The 21652-nt window shown below is 35.5% G+C and overlaps 1 protein-coding gene across 7 annotated transcripts in view; it reads right to left on the reverse strand.

Moving 5' to 3' along the window:
• The window catches only part of Chd9 (chromodomain helicase DNA binding protein 9), a 121222-nt gene that overhangs the window by 49092 nt on the left and 50478 nt on the right, over positions 1-21652 (reverse strand). For all 7 annotated transcript variants that reach the window (XM_090357647.1, XM_090357645.1, XM_090357646.1 and 4 more), the window contains 11 exons: positions 20886-20972; positions 20551-20688; positions 16265-16386; positions 12486-12729; positions 10256-10432; positions 9831-9974; positions 9446-9701; positions 7673-7883; positions 5500-5695; positions 3149-3316; positions 1996-2175 (listed from right to left, as the gene is read on the reverse strand). In XM_090357647.1, coding sequence (XP_090213773.1) covers positions 1996-2175; positions 3149-3316; positions 5500-5695; positions 7673-7883; positions 9446-9701; positions 9831-9974; positions 10256-10432; positions 12486-12729; positions 16265-16386; positions 20551-20688; positions 20886-20972 — 1923 coding nt within the window. The remainder of the gene's footprint in view (positions 1-1995; positions 2176-3148; positions 3317-5499; positions 5696-7672; positions 7884-9445; positions 9702-9830; positions 9975-10255; positions 10433-12485; positions 12730-16264; positions 16387-20550; positions 20689-20885; positions 20973-21652) is intronic.

Below are 21652 nucleotides of genomic sequence, written 5' to 3' on the forward strand. Positions count from 1 at the left end.
TGGCATTTTTCTATGTTTGTGGCACCAAGGAATTGAACCTGGGTCTTCGTGCATGCAAGGCAAGCACTCTACCACTAGGCCAAACTCCCAGCCCACAAATTTATTTTTAAAATTGAAAAAATTTAAAATAAATAAAGATGGTTTTATTAACTGACATAAATGTATTATTTTTAAGAAGATCTACAAGATTCTCAAGGATTTTGACAGTGGATTAAAGACCTTAGAAATGAATAGCTGACTATGTTAGATATTATCAAGACCAGACATGTCATTTGCTTCTAAATATTAAATCATGATATTCTAGTTCTGCCTTTTCCCTCTCTCTCTAACTTCTAGCTTAGCGGTTCAAAGTAAGGATCTCATTCTTGTTTGACTTACATTACCACTGATTCACTCTTACAGTTCTGCTTTTGTTGGTTATATTGGAGACAGTCTCATGTCTCTCTGTCCTGGCTTTAAATTGAAATCCTCTCACTGTCATCTTCCCCAGGTTGCATGAGTCACATCAGGCTCTAAATTTACATTTGACCAATAATTAAATCCAATTATTTTTTAAAGAACAGTCATAAATGATGAAATCTATTGTTCTTTAACATGAAAAAACAGAAACATCATACAATCCAGATGAAGGCCCTTCTGAATAAGGAATATATATGAATTGAGATTCAATAAGGCTTATATAGTAATTTCAATTCCAAATATTTCAACTTTCTGAATATTTTCAGTTTCTTCTCTAATTCATCCCATATATTTAGCATGCCAATGCCATATTTTAAAATTAATTTATTTATTTTTGTGGACATGGGGCTTGAACTTTGGGCCTAGGCATTGTCTTCTGAGCTCTCCAGCCCAAGGCTACAGCTCTAACCCAGGAGCCACAGCCCCATTTCCCCTTTATAGAGATTAATTGGAGATAAGGGTCTATAGTCTTTAGTGCCCAGGCTGGCTTTGAACCTCAGACCTCAGCCTCCTGAATGGTTAGGAATACAGGCATGAGCCACTGCACCCAGCTGCCAATGCTAGAATTTGACATCTTATAGTTTCATAATATATGACTAATTTATGAGGGGCTTGTACTGGCCTGTTCCCACATAATCCCTTTAAATCTTACCTATTGTTTCCTCTGCAAAAGCTTTTATTATTCTTTTGATTTTCTTTTGGATATATAGTTGATATGTTTCCTATTTTCCCCTGGAAGCTCCAGTCCCTTCATTTTAGTATTCCTAGCATTTAGGATTCCTACTATTAGATTGGTGAATGAGATCAAAATTTTCTATTTAAAGAGCAACACCATTGTTTTTGTTGTAGTATTTGAATGCTTTAACACAGGGCTCCCCAAGAAGGTAAATAAAGACACTGAGTTGGAAGCAGAGATGGAAATGGAGATGGAAGAAAACTGGTAGAAAGGAAGCTGTCCATATTTCTATAAGGAATTTCTGTGAATCAGTGCAGCTAGATAAAATACAGCAATAGAATATCCTCAAATGAAAAGACATGTTTCTACTGAAAAGAATATAAAAACATTCAATTCTAAAATTTTTTCCTCAAAATGTAATTACTATACTTTTTCTCCAGACAGAAATTCCATTGTACTTTCTAAAATTATATTTTACTTCAAATTAAATTGGAAACCTTTTATCTTCCTTTAGGTTCTTTAAATTATTAAAGATAATATAAGATGATTTAACCACCTACATATTACTTACATTTTTTTCTGCCTCCAGTATATATCCTTTAGTTTCTAAATTCCTTTGATTTCAAATGCTTTACTCTGATTAATATGTAGAGCTATTTCTAGTTATCACATTTATTCCATTTCACTAGGATCAGAAGAGCACATGTGAAATTTCATAAAAGATCAGAAAAAATGAAGGAAAAGAATATATTATCTATTATTTTTAGCTAATAGTTTAAAGACAGAAAAAAATAAAAACCTTTTATAATGAAGATGTGACCTTTACCGCTATAAATTCATAAACTAGTACTCATTGTTACCTTGGCAAAAGTTGACCCACGACCTTCTGACTCAATAGTAATAGTTTTTGTACGGCGTAATAAAATCTGATCTATGTCCTCTTCACAGAATTTGGAGCCTTCATCTTCTTCCTCCATAATGGCACCATAAGCACCTCTTCGAAGCAAATCTTCTATTTCCTTTTTGGAAAGCTGTTGAATCTTAAAAAAAAAAAAAATGACATTAATAATAGCATTCTCAAAATTTTAAATGAGAGAATACAAAAAACATGACATTTCAAGTTTAAATTGCATTTTGATTTGGGATGCATTTAAGACAGACTTCACTTCAGTATTACATTGAAGTTGATGAACTCTTCCTGGGTATCTTACAAATCTGTCTGAAATGGCTTCAATTAAATGATAGCCTAAGGGGCAGGAGATCTTTTAACTCTTTAGCACTATGACTCACTATTACACAAAATACAAAAACAATTCTACAAATAAACCATTTTAAAATATTTGCAAAATGTTTATATAATATAAAAATTTTACAAACTTGTGAGACTTGTCAAGACCAAAGGAACAAAAGGCGCATGGTATCCTTAATATGTGGCTATTAGATCCAAACAGTACAAGAGAGAAGACTCAATATTTGCATACCCAATGCTATGGACATGGTATTGGAAATATAAACATAATTACATAGACATAAAAACCTATGACTCTATAGACATGTTTTATTTCATAAATTAATATGTAACTATGATATAAAAACCCTTAGCCTAATTTTGATTATGTTCTAAAAACTAAGTGTCAGTGATTGTACATAGAGATTCCTTTCTTCAACACTCGTTCATTAAACATGTCATTTGAAATATGATGTAAAAATCAATGTCAATAAATTCTTTAATAAAAAAATTTACAAACACAAATGTGCTATGCCATGATACAAATGTCCTGCAAAAACAGGAAATCATTTCTATACTCAAAACACATTTTTAGAATTCAAAGCTCTTTAGTTTTGTAATCTCCTTAGGAATTAATAGGTCCACTCCCAAAATACCTTTTTGAACAAATCAATGTCTCTAGTGTTCCTTTTTGAAAAAAACGTGATACAGTATTAGAATAATACAGTATTAGAAATAAAACTGAGCACAAAAAAAATAAAACGGAGTACAAAAAGGATACATACACCACCAACATTACTTTCTCTTCCACTCATGCTCTGTAGCACAGCTTTATCAAGGCCCAGTTTCAGACTAGCCCGGTCAAACATTTCTCTCTCGTAGGAGTTACGAGTTACTAATCTGTAGACTTTAACTGCTTTGTCCTGACCAATTCGGTGGCAACGAGCTTGGGCCTATGAAAAAAAGAGAAATAACAGAATGACTTTTTTTTAAAAGACATTTATTAGTCAACTATGTATACATATGTATCTTTCTATATGTATGTGTATATGTATAATACAATTGTGTGAGCATCTGCACACACATTTGCTACAGACTTTAGCTCCACCACTGGAGACTTGCCTCCAGCCCTATTTTTTGTTGGTTAATTGTAGGTGGAATCTTGAGTACTTTTCTGCCCGTGCTGGCTGAGATACGCTCTAGGATTTTATTTATTTTTTTTTTAAGAGTAGGGGTCATGTTGTACAGTCCATGACGGCCTATGAACCTCAACATACGTTATCTCTTGCTATGTATTTTCCTGCGTAGGCTCAACTTTGTTACTCTAATAGCCTTTCAAGTACTAGTACTATAGGCATGTACTATCATGCTCATATATATTCAAGCTTTAAAAGTCTTTTAAGTCCAACCTTAAATTTCTAAGATGTTTTATACTACATGTTTTCAATCTACTTATGCTTAAGCTCGGTACCACTGAATTAGGAACAAAATCTAAGATGAGTAACTACAGACATATAAGTTTTATTTAAATGGAAGAAAAAGACAGGGAGAGTGGCCTAGTGGTAGAGAGCATGTCTGCATGCACAAAACCCTGGGTTTGATTCCTCAGTACCACACACACAGGTGGAAGTGGTGCTATGGCACAAGTAGTAAGAGTGCTAGCCTTGGGAAAACCCAAGGACTGTACCCAGGCCCTGAGTTCAAGCCACAGGCCTGGCCAAAAAAAAGGAAGAAAAAAATCACTTACACATTAGAAGTAAACACATGAGAGATGATGGAGCTTCATATTTTTCCTACTAAACATAACCATGAATCAGACATTGTATGTGTTATACTTGGGCTTGAACTCAAGGACTCTCACACTTGTTCAGCTTTTTTACTGGCTGGAGGCTCTATCATGTATGCTGTACTTCCAACTTTTGGTTTTTGCTGGTTAAATGAAGAGCCTAAAATTTGTAAATCTGTCTACCTAGACTAGCTAGGAACCTTGATTCTCTGATCTCAGCCTCCTAAATAAATAGAATAATAAGTGGCACCCAGGCATACACAGCTTTCATATTCAACTCTTTGTTAAATAATTGTGTGTGTATGTGTGTGTGTGTGTGTGTGTGTGTGTGTGTGTGAGAGAGAGAGAGAGAGAGAGAGAGAGAGAGAGAGAGAGAGAGAGAGAGAGAGAGAGAGAGAGAGAGAGAGAGAGGGGCTTAAAATCGGCCTGAGCACTGTCCCTGAGCTCTTCAGCTCAAGACTACTACTCTGACCCTTGTCCTGGACATTGTCCTTGACCTCTTCAGCTCAAGGCTATCACCCTTGAGCCAATCCCCACTTCCCATTTTCTAGAGGTTAATCGGGGATAAGGTCCTTTTGTGCCCGGGCTGGCTTTGAACCTTGATCCTCAAATCTCAGCCTCTTGAGTAGCTAGATTATAGTTGTGAACCACCATTCTAGGTTCTTAAATTTTTATAATAGACAAATGAAAGGTGTATTACCTAATGTCTTAATTGTACACATGATGACCAGAAAAAAATGTGGATAAACAAGAATTCATTAAAATAAATTTTGATTCTGATACTTCATTTTCATTATCAGTTATTGTAAGACCTAAAATCTCTCAAAATTCTGTAACTTTTTGAAGGTTTATTTACAGTGCTGAGGATTGGACCCAATTTTAAAGAATAAAAATACCACCTCTACTATGTACACAATTTTACAAGTTAACACATATTTTATTTAAAAATATATTTTAAGCCCAGGCACGGTGGCTCATTCCTGTAATCCTAGCTATTCAGGAGGCTGAGATCTGAGGGTCACGGTTCAAAGCCAGCCTGGGCACAAAAGGACCCGGGACTCTTATCTTTAATTAACCTCTAGAAAATGGGAAGTGGGGCTTGGCTCAAGGGCAGGGTGGTAGCCTTGAGCTGAAGACCTCAGGGACAGCGCAAAGGCCGTGTTCAAGCCCCATAACCCACAAATTAATTAATTAATTAATTAATTAAAGTATATGTTTAATAGTCAATGTTAATTTGACTTATTTTGGTTGGAACAGATATTGCTAAGGGAAACAGAAGAAAGTTACCAAAAATAGTTACATGATCAATTACATTCCTTATCATACATTCCTTATCATTACATTTGTTACCTGAAGGTCGTTTTGAGGATTCCAATCAGAATCAAAAATTATACAAGTATCAGCTGCAGTTAAGTTGATGCCCAGCCCACCAGCTCGGGTACACAAGAGAAAAACAAATCGATCTGAATCAGGTTTACTAAATCGATCTATTGCAGCTTGTCGGAGATTCCCTCTGACTCTTCCGTCAATTCGCTCATATAAATATCTATTCAAATGAAATGTAATAAATTTAAATGGATGAACATAATGTAAATGAACACACAATTGGTTAATACCAACTTTTTTGCAATATATGTTTAGTATTAAATTAAAAGCTTATTATCCCAACTACTTTCTAAGATATTACAATTCTTGGTAGTAGTACTATGGAGGAAACAAAGTGATATAAAAATAAAATGTTTGCATTCCTGGCTGAAGATAAACTAGCATTATAATAAATGTCACTTTGGGAAGTTGGAATGACAACTACCGGCCAATCTCATCATTGTAAGTTACTTTTTTAAAATTTATTTTTATTTTTTATTTGTATTTTATTGTTGGGATAATGTATAGAGGGATGAGTTACATTCATCAGGTAGTGGGTACATTACTTCTCGAACCTTGATACCCCTCCTCATGTTTTGTCCCCCATTCCCTTCACCCACCCCCTCCAATCATCTTGTTTTCCTCCCCTTCCCTTCCCTTCCCTATTTCAAATGAACAAATAAGTGTATATACAGTATACCAGGTAACAAAGTCAGATAAAGTAACCACATGTGATTAACCATAAGTGGGAAATAAAGAAAAAAATAACTTCACATTGTACATTAAACACAATAATCACAAAGATAAATCTCTTGTTTCCATAATCTAGAGTTCATTTCATTTATTCTCATCCTGTATGACCATTCAGGTATTGTGATCTTCTGCTAGGAGAGTCCTAGGTGAGTACTAATTATTACAAATGAGGGAAACCAATAAGCCTATGTTCTTTTGGTTCTGGCTTACTTCACTTAATATACTTTTTCTCAAGTCTTTCCATTTCCTTAAGAATGGGGCAATGTCATTCTTTCTGATGGCAGCATAGAATTCTACTGTGTATAAGTACCACATCTTCTTTTTGTTGTTGTTGTTGGTTTTTTTTTTTGTGGGTCAGGGCACTGTCCCTGAGCTCTTCAGCTCAAGGCTACCATCCTACCCCTGGGCCTGGGCATTGTCCCTGACCTCTTCAGCTCAAGGCTACCACCCTATCCTTGAGCCAAGCCTCACTTCCCATTTTCTAGTCTTAGGTCCTTTTTTGCCTCGGCTGGCTTTGAACCTCAATCCTCTGTCCTTGGGCTTTCTCAAGGCTAGAGCTTTACCACCTTGAACCACAGCACCATTTTTGGCTTTTTCTCGGTATGTGGTTCCAAGGAATCGAAACCGGGGTCCTCCTGGCCCAAAAGTAATAGTTTTTAATGCCTATGTAAGGACCTCAGAATCACTATAATAGAGGTATGTTACACTCCATCATGCCTTTCTTATTTCTTGAAATGAGGTTTAAATAGTTTCTTGGCTGAACTGGCTTTCAAGTTGCAACAGTCCCTCCCAGTCTTCTACTGAACAACCAAAATAAAAATAAAAAAAATTGCCAGTCCTGGGGCTTGAACTCAGGGCCTTGCCACTGTTCTTGGGACACTTTTTGCTCAAGGCTAGAACTCTGCCACTTAACCTACAGTACCACTTCCTGCTTCCTGGGCTTAGTGCATGCACTAGGCTATGTTCTTGCCCTCAATTTTCTTCTGAATTACAGGTTTAAGTACTGTACCTACACACCCCAACTGAGGACTGACCACAGGGCCTCAGGCAAGCCAGAAAAGTCCTGACCTGTTGAATGGTCTCTATTACTTTTTGGGGGTTAAGTTTGTAGAAATAGCCCAGATTACTTAGAGATCATTTGGTAGCCAAAATAGCCCTCAAACTCACAATGTTGCCTCAGTTTCTCAAGTGTGGGAATTACAGGTATGAATTACCATGACCTTTACGTAAGGTTTTTGACTTTGAAGATACTTGTCTTAAATATAAGCCCATGCATAGTGTCACAGTGATAGTGTTTACAAATCAAATAAAATCCCTATTCCTACAGCAAAAACAACATGAATCAAACTTAATAACAAACTCAATATAACTGGTAATTTAGTGGGTTGTAGCAGGCCTTACTTACCTTTTATGTATGAGATAGTCCTCTAGGATGTCCAGGCAGCGAACCATTTGAGAGAAGATGAGTACTTTATGACCGCCTGCTTTCATTTTGGGAAGCAATTTATCAATTAGAACCAATTTACCAGCAGACTGGATCATTGCTTGAAGGTGAAAATCAGAAGCAGATGGATTATATGTTTCTCTAAATTCTCCAAGTATTTTCTCTTCAGCACCTGTGACAGAAACAAGAGCCAACAGGAGCAATGCAACAACTGCAGGTAATTCCCAACTGCTTTATTTTATATCAGAAGAAGTAGTCTCTATGATTCTGTAACAAATCATAACTTACAGATGGCAAATACATTGCTTTTATTGCAATTAAAGGCTTGATATCTACAACACTACATTGTTAATTCCACTGAAGAGAAATACTGTGTTGTGAGAATCTTTTTACCATCCCAGATACCTAGAATAACATCTTGTATAAATTTATATCTGCTAAATGTTTAGTGAATGCTAAGCAGGAAAAAAAATGAATGAAACTATGGTCTTAAAATAGGTCAATAGAAACCGGGCGCGGTGGGTCACATCTGTAATCCTAGTTACTCAGGAAGATGAAATTTAAGGATTGAGGTTCAAAGCCAGCCCGGGCACAAAAGGACCTGAGATGCTTTTTGCCAATTAACCTCTAGAAAATGGGAAATGGGGCTTGGCTCAAGGGTAAGGTGGTATCCTTGAGCTGAAGAAGTCAGGGACAATGTCCAGGCCCAGGGGGTAGGGTGGTAGCCTTGAGCTGAAGAGCTCAGGGACAGCGCCCACTCAAGACTCACAAAAAAATAAACAAAAAAATAAAAAAATAAAAAAAAAAACAGGTCAACAGATATCTAAGTTAAAAAAAAGTGTAGTATCTAAATATCAATCAAGAGCACTGATGATACTGCAGTTTTTAAACTGTCTCTTAGCGCTTCTTTCCTCATGCAGTTAGGAGTACATTTAGAGGAGTAAGTGGAAAGGTGCAAACACTGTATAGACATAACACTGATAGAGAACTTGAGATGGTCCTGGAAACAACAAAAAAAACCTACTAGGATGCCAAAAGCTGTCAGCCTAGCTATTCAGGAGGCTGAGATCTTACGATCTGGTTTGAAGGCTACCTAGCAGGAAAGTCTGTGACATTCTTACTTCCAATAAACTACTCAGAAAAAGCCAGAGGTGGTGCTGTGGCTCAAGCAGTAGAGAGCTAGCCTTGAGCACAAAGGTGCTCCACATAGCACCCAGGTACAGAGTTCAAGCCTCTGGATAGAAAAGAACAAAAAGAACAAAACAACAACAATGACAAAAAAAAAAAAAAACCCAAAACTAATAATAATAGGATACTGACAAGAAACCAGGGGAATAGGGTAAATGTCAAAGTTTAAAAAATGGCTTTTGCGGAAATGGTGCTGAGGCTCAAGTGGTAGAGCTCTAGCCTTGAGAAAGTCCAAGGACAGTGCTCAGGCCCTGAGCTCAAGCCCAGGTCTGGCAAAAAAAAAAAAAAAAAAAAAAAAAAAAGGCTTTTGCTGTCTTTCTCTATAAGGAGTATTAGAGAAGAATTCTATTCCAAGATATATTTCTTATTTTTAACCCAGTGAGCTAATACTAAACAACAAAACAGAACACTATAGAACTGTGAAACCGTGGTAACCTTAAAACAGTAAAATGAAGGTTTTTAACAACCACGATAGTGATGTTTGAATGTCTATTCAGATTACTTGTTTAAAGAAAAAAAATCTTTGTTATAACTTATTTTAGCTACCTTTAATAAGATATGGATGATTACAACATTTCCTGAGCTCCATCATGGTATTGACCAAGTTAGGTACGTTAGTTTGTCCTACTCCTTTGGATAAAAATGAAAAATTCTTTTCCAAAATAGCCCTGTAGTATTTCTTTTGTATGTTAGTAAGCTCAACTTCAATGATGGTTTCTTCTTTAGGTGCCAATTTCTTTTCTACATCTTCCTTTAATCGCCTCAACATCATTGGTTTCAGAATGGCCTGAAGTTTCTGCACCTGAATAAAAGGTGATGGAAATAGATAAAATGACAATACATATACACCCTGTCCCACAATAATAATATATAATAATAATAATAATAGCTGCAAGGAAGGATTTGATATGTACAAAGAGTAATAAGATACCTGTTCTTCTGTTTTAAGATCTCCAAATTCTTGCAAAAATGTTGATTCAGAAGGAAACCTTAAAGGTTCAAGAAAATGAAGAAGACTGAATAGTTCTTCAACTGTATTTTGGAGAGGAGTGCCAGTCAAAAGCACTTTGTGCTCCTACAGAAACAAAGAAGAATTATATCAAATACTAAGGCACTAAAATTAGACGAATCTGACTTAAGTTATCAAATGTCCACCAAGTATTAACAGGGGAGGAGCTTGCTTGAGGCCCTGAGTTCAAGTCCAATATCAGCACACAAAAAAGTTTTAATAATGTACCATAATTTATAATTTTGTATATTTAATTACTTGTAACTTTCAGACTTGAAACTAGATAAATTATGCTAAATATATACTTAAATGAAATTAATTCAAAATGCTAATCTTAACTTACTTACCAGATTCATAAGTTTCAAGCCTTCTAGCAGTTTACAATTTTTATTTTTTAACCTGTGTGCTTCATCAATTATCACACATCGCCAGTCAATGGCATTAAGCTCACCACAGCCCCCAAGAATCATTTCAAAGGTGGTGATGATAGCTTGGAATCTGTAAGCTCCTCGTATAATACGGCCCTAGAAATAAACAAATACAAGACATGGCTAGAATATACTTGTACTTGTCATTTTCAGTCCTGTGAAATGACATAAATACATGTGTTGGCATTTTATACAAACTATTTCCTACTGAGAATTTTACATAGATATAGACAAAGAAATTTTACCATAAAACTGTATTTGATTGCTGTGTTTTCAGTTATATTGTCAATACATGCACAGCTGCAACTTTGCATTGTTGTAAACTATATTCAAATAAATATTACTGGTAAAATGTGTCAGAAAAATATTAAGATTTGGGCTGGGAAGGTGGCTTGGTGGGAGAGTGCTTGCCAATAGCATGCAAGCCCAGAAAAGGCCAGAAGTAGTGGTTTGGCTCAAATGGCAGAGTGCTAGCCTTGAGCAAAAGAACCTTAAGGATAGTGTCCAGGCTCTGATTTCAAACCCCAAAGCTGGCAATAATAATAATATTTATAATAATTTTATATCGTTTAAAAATATATGAATATTTATTACTTAAATTCATGCGTTCATACTTCTAATGGCAAATAAGTAATGGATATCTAACTATTCATTCAAATAATTTATACAGTGAATATTTTGTGTCTATATGCCAGACTGTTAATTTTTTTTTTCTTCTGGCCATAGGCTTGAACTCTAGGTCTGGGAAGCTGTACCTGAACCATTTTGTGCTCAAAGCTAATCCTCTACCAGTTGAGCCACAGCTTCACTTCTGAGTATTTTATTGGAGACAGAGAGAGTCTCATGGACTTTCTTGCCCAGACTGGCTTTGAACCACAATCTCAGCCTCCTGAGTAGCTAGGACACCAGTCCCCAGCTATTACTACTAATTTTTAAAATAATCAATAACTTGAAAAAGCAGAAGGAGATATGCAGTTAGTCTGGATTAAACTATACTTGTAAGACAAGTCTTACAAGTTTTTTTTTCTCATTGAAAGAAATACTCTTCTTCTTCTTCTTCATCTTCTTCATCTTCTCCCCCCTCCTCTCCCTCTCCTCTCCCTCTCCTCTCCCTCTCCTCTCCCCTCCCCTCCCCTCTCCTCTCTCCCCTCCCCTCCCCTCCCCTCTTCTCTCTCTCTCTCTCTCTCCCCCTCCCTCTCTCCCTCCCCCTCCCCCCCCCCCCTCTCTCTCTCTCTCTCTCCAGTCCTGGGGCTGAAACTCAGGCCCTGAATACTGTCCTTGGGCTTTTTCAAGGCTAGAGATCTACCACTTAAGCCACAACACCACTTCTGACTTTTTCTATGTATGAGATAGCAACAAATAGAACCTGGGTTTTTGTACATGCTAGGCAAGCACTATACCACTAGGCCACACTCCCAGCCCCTTTCTTCTTTTGAAATATAAAATCTCTCCAGTAATATCTTAGGACATACAATATATAAAATAAAAATGCTTAGTGTGTGTGTATATATATATAGCTTATGTAAACAGTCTTTATCATGTATATTGTTCATATATATTATTCAGCTTATTACATAAGAGTCCGTCTGCTTTGGGCTATCATATTTATAAAAAAAAAAACTTGCTTTTACTTTATATAAATGTTTAATTAAGAAGGAGAAACCACTAAGGAATAGAATCAAGTTACAACTCCAGATGTCAAAAACTTCAATGATGCTAAGATAGTAGTTTTCAAGAGAGAAGAGGAATAATTAAAGGATTGTATATATAATTCCAAATCCATAGTTTGCTTAAAGGTTAAATGAAAGTATAAAGGGAAATGCTAGGAGAGGATCATAGAGACACTTATTTCTAGAAACAAAACCAGTGAAGTTTTAAAAGCAATGAAACTTATACTAGACAAAAAAATTTAAATTAAACATATTTGTATATTTTTATAAATCAGCATAGTGTCAGAGAACTTAAGTATTAAAATGATGTTACTGTTCTTTTAGCTACTAAAATTTAGTGAAATATAAATAAAAGCACATAATCAATAGTTTAAGTGTGAAATTAAAATCTACCTTAAATTTGAAAGTTATTGGTATTTAATGCTTATCTTTATCAGTCCTGATCTTTTAAACAACAAGCAAAATCATTAATACCATACCTGTGAGTCCCTGAAGTACATCTCATATTGCTGTATCATCTGTCTGCTAATCAGGCTCCCATGATAAACCACAACATTAATATCGGTCCATGTACGAAATTCTCTCTCCCAGTTTGCAATGGTGGAAAGAGGTGCAATAATCAAGAAAGGTCCTTTCAAACCAGTCAGAAGGATTTCATGGAGGAATGTAATTGATTGAATGGTTTTTCCAAGACCCATTTCATCTGCTAAAATGCAGTTTCGCCTGAAATAAACAAATATCCATATATACATTGTTTTTTTCTGTAAACTACAATGTCTTTAAAGATATACAAAATAAGCAAAAGATCCAATTAAAATGCCTGCATTTATAAAACAAAAGTTACTGAAGTACAGAGTACAATAAAAATTATAACTTTATTGTGATCCTGTAAAGGGAAACTAAAGATTTTTATAGCTCCAAATAAAGATATGGCACATTAAGTATATTGTTTTAAAAAAAAAAGAGTAAAAAGGCAAAGGCAAAATAAATATTTATTCAGGAAGCATTTATTAAATACCTTCTATTATCTCAGGACAGTATGAGAAGATGGGATACAAAAGAAATAGAACATGGTCTCTGCCTTCCAGGGGAGCTTGTATCTATTAGAGAAGCAGACACGCAAATACATAAATAAATAGTCATGCATTGTGCTACTGTAGAAGCACAAATATAGCACTGGTTTTCTATATTGGCTGTGCATCAGAAGAGCCTACAGAGCCAGAAAAAATAGATAACCAGGTATCTCCCCTATATTCTGATTCAATGTGTATGAATGAAAATAAAATAAATTATAACTTTAAAATAACCTTTACAGATGATTATGATATGTGGCTTGAGAAGAATAATCAGAATGAAATTCATTATAGACAGTGAGAGAAATAAGGAAAAGCTGACTTGAATAAATGAGAGAATAACTCTTCAGTCAAGTTCACTTGAGATGAATTCTGCCCAAGGGCAAAGCAAAGATGTGAAAGGGTAAAAATTATCACCAACTGGGAGAACAATACTCTGATTAATCTTGTGATGAAGGTAAAAGAGATTAACCAAGAGAGAAAATACAGATGAAGAGAGAAGTTTTATATAGAAGAAATAAAAACGAATTTTGAATCTTCTATGTTTAAAGAATGGCTAAGATATTCAAACAGCAAGAGTCAAAAAGAAATATGGGGTGGGGGCTGGGAAAGTGGCCTAGTACGGAGAGTGCTTGCCTAGTGTGCACATAGCCTTGGGTTCGATTCCTTGGTACCACATACACAAAAATGCTGGAAGTGGTGTTGTGGCTCAAGTGGTAGAAAAAGCCCAAGAACAGTGCTTAGGAAGCCCTGAGTTCAGGCTCCAGGATTGGCAGGAAAGAAAAAGAAAAAGAAAAGAAAAAAAAAAGAAATATGGGCTGACAGACCAAGATCTTACTTAGAGAGATCAAGTATGGAACCATTATCATAGCAGTAGTAAGAGAAGGCATGTGCAGTTGGCAAGGTATACAGTAAGAATGAAGAACAAACATAATCTGAGACCTAAAAGTTAAAACCTGGAGCAAGAAAAAAAATAACATTTAAATGACTGACAGAATAGGATCCAACAGATATTGAACAATCACAGAGGTAATAGAGGTAATATAGAGCTAGACGAGTCACAGTGAAAACTGTAAGAAGGAAGTTTAAAAGACAAAGGAGAGGCAATTTCTATTCAATAAAACAGTGTAAATTAGAGTTCAAGAATATATTGGGGAAGCAGGCATGGTGGCTCATGCCTGAAATCCTAGCTACTCAGGAGACTGAGATATGAGAATCACAGTTCAAATTCAGCCGTGGCACAAAAGAACCTGACACTCATCTTCAATGAATCTCTAGAAAAGGGGAAGAGGGGTTGTGGCTCCCAGGGTAAGGTTTGAGCTGAAGAGCTCAAGGATCACACCCAGGCCCAGAGTTCAAGCCCTATCACACATACACAAGAATATACTGGGGAATGGAAAATTAAGTTTCAGATGCTACAAGAACCTAAGGTAACTAGAAGGAAAAACAGAGCCATGAATTAATTTTCCATTTTCATTTTATAGACAGGTTAACTCCAAATTTGTTCACAATGTGAAGAGATAGTAGCAATCTTTAGTGATGGCTTGAAGACACATAAAAGAGAAGAATGGCTAGAGATATATGGTTCAGTAGTAGAACAAGTGCCCAGCAAGCATTGTGTCCTAAGTTCAAATACTAGCATAAAAAAAAAAAAAGTGAATGAATGAGGAATAAGTGGTGGTGGTGATAACTAATGTCAGTGAAGACAGAACAAGGGGGCATATCAAGAGACAAAGTGGAAGCTGGGCTCCAGTGAGTCAGAAGGCTGAGATCTAAGGATTGAATTTTGAGGTCAGCCTGAACAAAAAAGTCCAGGAAAGTCTAATCTACAATTAATCATCAAAAAGCCAGAAGTAAAGACATGGCTCAAGTGGTAGAATACAAGTAATAGTTCAAGACCTTATAACAGTACCAAAAAAAAGTGAAGCAAGGCATTAGTATGAAGATCATTACATAAAGCCATACCAAGAAAAAAGAAAACAAAAAATTAAGGTGGCATGATTAAACTTGGTCCTGAGTAGAAATTATCTTGAATTTTCTCACAAGATTAGAAGCAAAGTAAGACGGCGATGTAATTCTAGGCTTGGATGTGAAGACAGGGAAGAAATTTTGAATATTTGAAACCTACTTTTCCTCTGTTTCTCTATAAAGCAGTTACAACTAAACATGTAAAAAGGAAAGGACTATGATAAAATATTGATAGTTAAAAATAATGTAAAATTAGACATTGTATTGATAAGAGAAGACAATTTTTTTAAAGTTTTATTATTTAATGGAGGATTATCTTGGAAAAAAATGATTAATTTTAGAAAGTACAAACCAGAGGAAAAAGTACTGTATGGGCTGTCCTCACTTCATCTAATTGAGACAAATGAATCACCATCACTAAGGAAAATAATTTTGAAAAAAACTTTAATCAAATTTTGCTATTATTCTAAATAACAATCTTCTCATTTGTTCTTTTGTATATTCTACTACTTTTCTCAATTTTGATACAACTTCTTGCTTATTTTAAAGGTATATTTTCGTCTCATTGAAGAATTTGAAATACAGTCTGAAAAGTATTTTTAACTGGAAAATAAATGATAATAAATATTAGGTTCCTATAATTTTATTTTTATTTATAGGGACAATCTACTTAATCAGACTTAAATTAATAGAGATCTAAGGAGGACATAGTGGCCCACAGCTATGTTCCCACCACGCAGAAAACTGAGGCAGGTGGGTCACGAGTTTATAGCCAGCTCAGGCTAAATAACAAGACTCAATGGAAAAAGGGAGGAAGAGAGACGGGAAAAAAGAAAGACAGGGAAAGAGATAGGCAGCGACATAGATCTTTTCTTTTTATAGGCATAAAATATGTTTACAGCTCACCAAATAGAACCAATTGTCAAGTGGTGATAGAAAGGAGTTATCTGTTGAAAAGCTAAAAAACACTTTGCAATATGATGTTTTAGAACTCTAGGAAAGATATTTGAAATTTAATTATTAATCAAAAGACATCTAAGTAAGACACATGACAAAAAAAAGCAAAACAACTGACATCCTAATGTATATATTCATGTGAAGTTATTCACTTTAAGTAATGAAGAAATAGCAACATCTGTACCTACTTTACTAAATGTATTGTGGAACACATTTAAAAAATACACTAAAAATGTTTGTGTTAAGATACACCTACATACCTATTATACCAGTTGAACAAGAGCCAGTTGAGACCTTCTAGTTGATATTCCCTGAGTTGATTTCCATTTTTATAGTCCCTGGATTGATCTATTTTCTTCCAAATATTAGATGGAGGACGGTCCTTTATGAGGGAAAAGGGAAGAATTAAAAAAAAAAATGAACAATGCATATGTCTACACCTACTACTCAACTTCCTCAGGACCAAAAGCATTCCTTTAAAATTTGTTGTAGTATAGCCAGTATAGCTAAGTGCCAGTAGATCACGCCTGTAAACCTAAACACTCAGGTGACTGAAGTCTGAGTATCAAGACTTGAAGTCAGCAGGGCAATAATGTATTAAAGACTCACACCTCCAATTAACCACCCACCATCCATCCCCAAAAGTCAAGGCCCAGACCTGAATACAAGCTCCCTAGAATTAAACAAGAAAAAGCAGCCAAATAACAAACAAACACATACATGCATGCATGCATACATACATACATCCTGATGTTAGATGACCAAAGTATTAATAGCTACTCAAAGCAGGAAAGTCAGTGGGACTCTTATCTATACCACCAGACGTGGAGATGGGGCTCAAGTGGTAGAAGGCTAGCCTTGAGCTAACAAAATACAGCTAATCACTAGAAAATGGGAAGTGGGGCTGTGGCTCAGCCTTGAGCTGAGGAGCTCAGGGAAAGCACCTAGGCCCAGAGTTCAAGCCCCATGACCCACACACCCAAAAAATCTTAGTGCAGAAGTGTGGTACAGCAGTAGAACAGATGACTAATAAACGTAAGGCCACGTGTTGTTCTAACTGTATTGCACCAACTTAAAATTAAAAAATAATATAGCAGTGGCTCACGCCTCTAATCCTAGCTACTCAGGAGAATTAACTCCAAATGGATCAAAGACCTTGAGTTAAAAGCAAGATACAATGAAAACTTTACAAGAAGGAGTAGGAGGTACACTAGGTCTCCTTGGCACCAGTCAAAACTTTCTTAATAAAAACTCAGAAACACTACAAATTAAAGAAAGTTTGTTCAAATGGGACTGCATTAAATTGCAGAGCTTTAGAATGGCAAAATACATAGCTAGCAAGCTAAATAGAAAGCCCACAGAATGGGAGATGTTCACTAGCCATACAACAGACCAAGGCCTCATATCAAAAATTTATCAACAGCTAAAAAAATTGAATCACTCCAAAACTAATCCTCAAAGAAACAACCATCCCATTAAAAGATGGGCCAAAGACTTAAAAGAGAGACTTCTCTGAAGAAGAAATAAAAATGGCCTACAGACACATGAAGAAATGCTTGACAACTCTGGCCATAAAAGAAATGCAAATCAAAACAACCCCCGAGATTCCACCTCACTCAAGTTAGAATGGCTATGATCAAGAAATCTAATAACAGATGCTGGCAGAAATGTGGCCAGGAGGGATCCCTACTACACTGTCGGTGAGAGTGCAAACTTGTTGAACAACTCTGGAAAGCAGTACCGTGATGCCTCAAAAGACTAACAGTTAGCTTCTCTATGACGCAGCAATTCCACTACTTGGCATTTACCCAAATGTCCAGAAACAAGGACATACCAAAGCCACTAGCACAGTGATGTTCACTGCAGAATTATTTACCATAGCAAAGACATGGAACCAACCCAGATGCCCCTCAGTAGATGATTGGATCAACAAGATGTGCTATTTATACACAATGGAATTCTATGCTACCATCAGAAAGAACATTGAAGAAAATGTAAAGACTTAGAAAGCCAGACCCAAAGGAACATAGGCTCAATTATTTCCCTCATTTGTCTTAATTAGCACAAAACTTAGACTCTACTAGCAAAGAATAACAATAGCATCTTAAAACCAGGAACTAGACAGGGATGCCTACTCTCTCCACTTCTCTTCAATATAGTGCTGGAACCCTTAGACAGAGCAATAAGGCAAGAGAAGGACATCAAAGGGATCCACATAGGGAGAGAAGAAATTAAACTATCCCTATTGGCAGATGACATGATCCTCTACCTGAGTGACCCAATAAGCTCCACTCCCAAACTCCTAGAATTAATTAACCACCTTAGCAAAGTGGCAGGATACAAAAATAACCTGCAAAAGCCGGTGTGGCCTTCTTGTATGCCAACAATACACAAACAGAAGGCAAAATCAAGAAAATGATCCCATTTGCAATAGCCCCCAAAAGAATAAAATACTTAGGAATTAACTTAACCAAAGATGTAAAGGAATTATATAATGAAGACTATAAAAGCCTAACGAAAGAAATTAAAGAGGACACCAGGAGATGGAAAGACATCCCATCTTCATGGGTAGAGAGAACCAATATAATGAAAATGGCCATCCTGCCAAAACTGATATACAAATTCAATGCAATGCCCATCAAAATCTCAAAGACATTCTTTACTGAAATAGAAGATATAATCCAAAGTATTGTGGAGAAAAAGGAACCCTACTGCACTACTGGTGGGACTGTAAGCAAGTTCAGCCACTCTAGAAAGCAATGTGGAGGATTCTTAAAGAACTGAAAATTGACCTTACCTATGATCCCGCTATACTACTCCTGGGCATCTATCATGAACATCATCACCCAGAATATGATAAGGACACCTGCTCAGCTATGTTCATCTCTGCACTGTTCACAATAGCCAGGCAATGGAAACAATCCAGATGCCCTACGATGCCCTACTGCAGATGAATGGATACAATATATATATATATATATTCCACATTTGTACACACACACACACACACACACACACACACACACACTGGAATTCTACATAGCCAACAGACAAGATAAAATAATGGCATTTGCAGGGAAGTGGATGAATCTAGAGCGAATCATGTTGACTGAGACAAGTCAAGATCAAAGGAACAAAAGGCACATAGTATCCTTAATATGTGGCTATTAAATCCAAACAGTACAAGAGAGAAGACTCAATATTTGCGTACCCAATGCTATGGACATGGCACTGGAAATATAAACACAACTACATAGACATAAAAATCTATGACTATATAGATATAATGTTTTATTACATAGATTAATATGTACCTATGACATACAAAACCTCAGCCTAATTTTAATTATGTTCTAAAATCTAAGTGCCAGTGATTATATATAGATTCCCTTGTAAATAATTGTTAAACATGTCCTTTGAAATATGATGTAAAAATCAATGTTAATAAATTGTTTAATAAAAAAAAAGAACCCTAGATACATAAGGCCATATAGGATGAGGTCAAATGAAAGGACCTCCAAGATATGGAGTTATATAATGAGTGAATGTTGTTCTTAATGGACTATGTTATTTCTCATCTCTTTTACTGTCCCTTGGTTATTCTCATATTGCTACAACATTTTATCTTGTAATCTGGTACATTGTATACATACATGTTTGTTTATTTGAAATAGGAAAGGGAAGGGGGAAAACAAGATGAGGAAAGGGGGTGTTAATTTCAATAAAAATAAAAAATATTAATTCTATTCAATCTCTTCCAGATATAGAAGAGGAAGGCTTATTTCTCACTTCAGTCTATGAAACTCAAAGACCAAATGCAAGTAACTACATCCCAAGACCACAGACCAATATTCCTCAAGAAGAGCAATAAAAAACTGTCACACAAAAAAAAAACTGTCACAGATTTTTTTTAACCAAATGGCGTTTATCAAAATATACAGTACATTACAGAGAGGTAGGATGTTTTTTGAAAACCAAGAATGAAAGGTTTTGAAATTTTAAAAATGATCAGTATTAATGAACAGAATAAACACAAAATAAGACACTCTTAGCAAATGCACAAAGTAACTGACAAATTAAATGCACATTCCTATTAAGAACTTCGTTAAGAAATTTGTTAATTTGCTAAGAAAAAAAAAATCTATGGAAAAGAGAAAGCTGCCAGGCACTGTTGGCTCACACGTGTAATTCTAGGTGTGATGCTGAGATCTGAGGAACATGATTAAAAACTAGCTTGGGCAATTAAGTCTGTGAAACTCCCATTAACCACCAGGACTAGAAAAGAAGCTATGGCTCCAATTGGTAGAGGAAGCTCAGGGACAAAACCCAAGCCTTAAGTTCAAGTTCCATTTTCTTTCAAAAAATTAGACAGACAGATAGACAGACAGACGGATGGATAGGTAGGTAGATAAGCTAGAGACATAAAATACACACACACACACACACACACACACACACACACACACACAGATATGCAAAAGAATGTAATTGACATTAAGCTTGCTAAAATAATAGCACTAAGATTTTATAAAGCTAAGGGTCTTACCAAATGTCTTGTGTCAGGCCTTGCAGCTTGCAATTGTTCAAACTCTTCTATTTTTGCAAGATCTACATCTTCTTTTAATTCCCATGTACTATCTTCATATGGCAATGAGCACCACTTGACCAAATAGTATATGACAGGCTAAAAAGAATTTTTTTTATTTTACCATTTTGAAATAGAGAATATTGCTTAAATAGGTAGCAGTTATAGTTGCTTAAATATAAAAATATAGACTGATAACAAGTTGTAACATCTTAAGACTGAACTGTTTTTTAAAGAGTACATGTTTTAATAGTTTTCTTTATTTAACTTTATATATATTTTTACCAAATATTTACCTCACCAGTATCTTTATCTTCACAAAAAGAGACTTCTAATACTCTATCTACTTCAATGTAGTCTGGATTAAATGGTTCTTCTTCCATCTAAATGAAATTGAGAAGTAACTTAATTTATATATACAAAGGTGTCAAAAGACAACAGTAATGATAAACTTATTAGGTTTTTTACTATAGAATATATGTTTAATTCCAATAAATTTTTCAATAAATGGGTTTTTCCAGTTTAATTTCTAAAAGATATTTTAATGATGAATCACTACTATATAAAGAAAAGTAATTTAAAAATATTTATACATAAGTTTAAACATAAATTAGAAGCACTTAAAAATATTCTAGGCAACTAATTACTCTATGAGCTGTACATAAGGTTTTCCATAAAAGTAATCTCTCCAAACGTCCCTTACTACTTGACTCCCACTGCAATCTTCTCGCCTGCAGGACATTTTTAGTTGTATCGAATACTCTTTGTCAAAACCTACTTACCTAGCTTCAAGAAAGCTCTATTTGAGCCACCTCAAATTTAACTTATTTGTTCTTTAAGCTTTCTTCAAATTCAACAGAATTCATTTGCTCTTTAACCTATTCCTCTTTGTTTATTTTCTTACCTGGGTAATGGAATACATTGCCATGCTCCACACTGAATTAACAAGAAAGATTCTATGTCTTTCTTTAATTCCCTACACCTAAAAATCACCAATTGGTGATTTACCAATTCTTCGTAAGACTGGCTTTCATTATGTTGCCCAGGCTGGACTCAAACTCAT

Source organism: Megascapheus bottae, chromosome 24, assembly GCF_031878675.1.
Source record: "Megascapheus bottae isolate mThoBot1 chromosome 24, mThoBot2.hap1, whole genome shotgun sequence".
NCBI classification, from domain to species: Eukaryota; Metazoa; Chordata; class Mammalia; order Rodentia; family Geomyidae; genus Megascapheus; species Megascapheus bottae.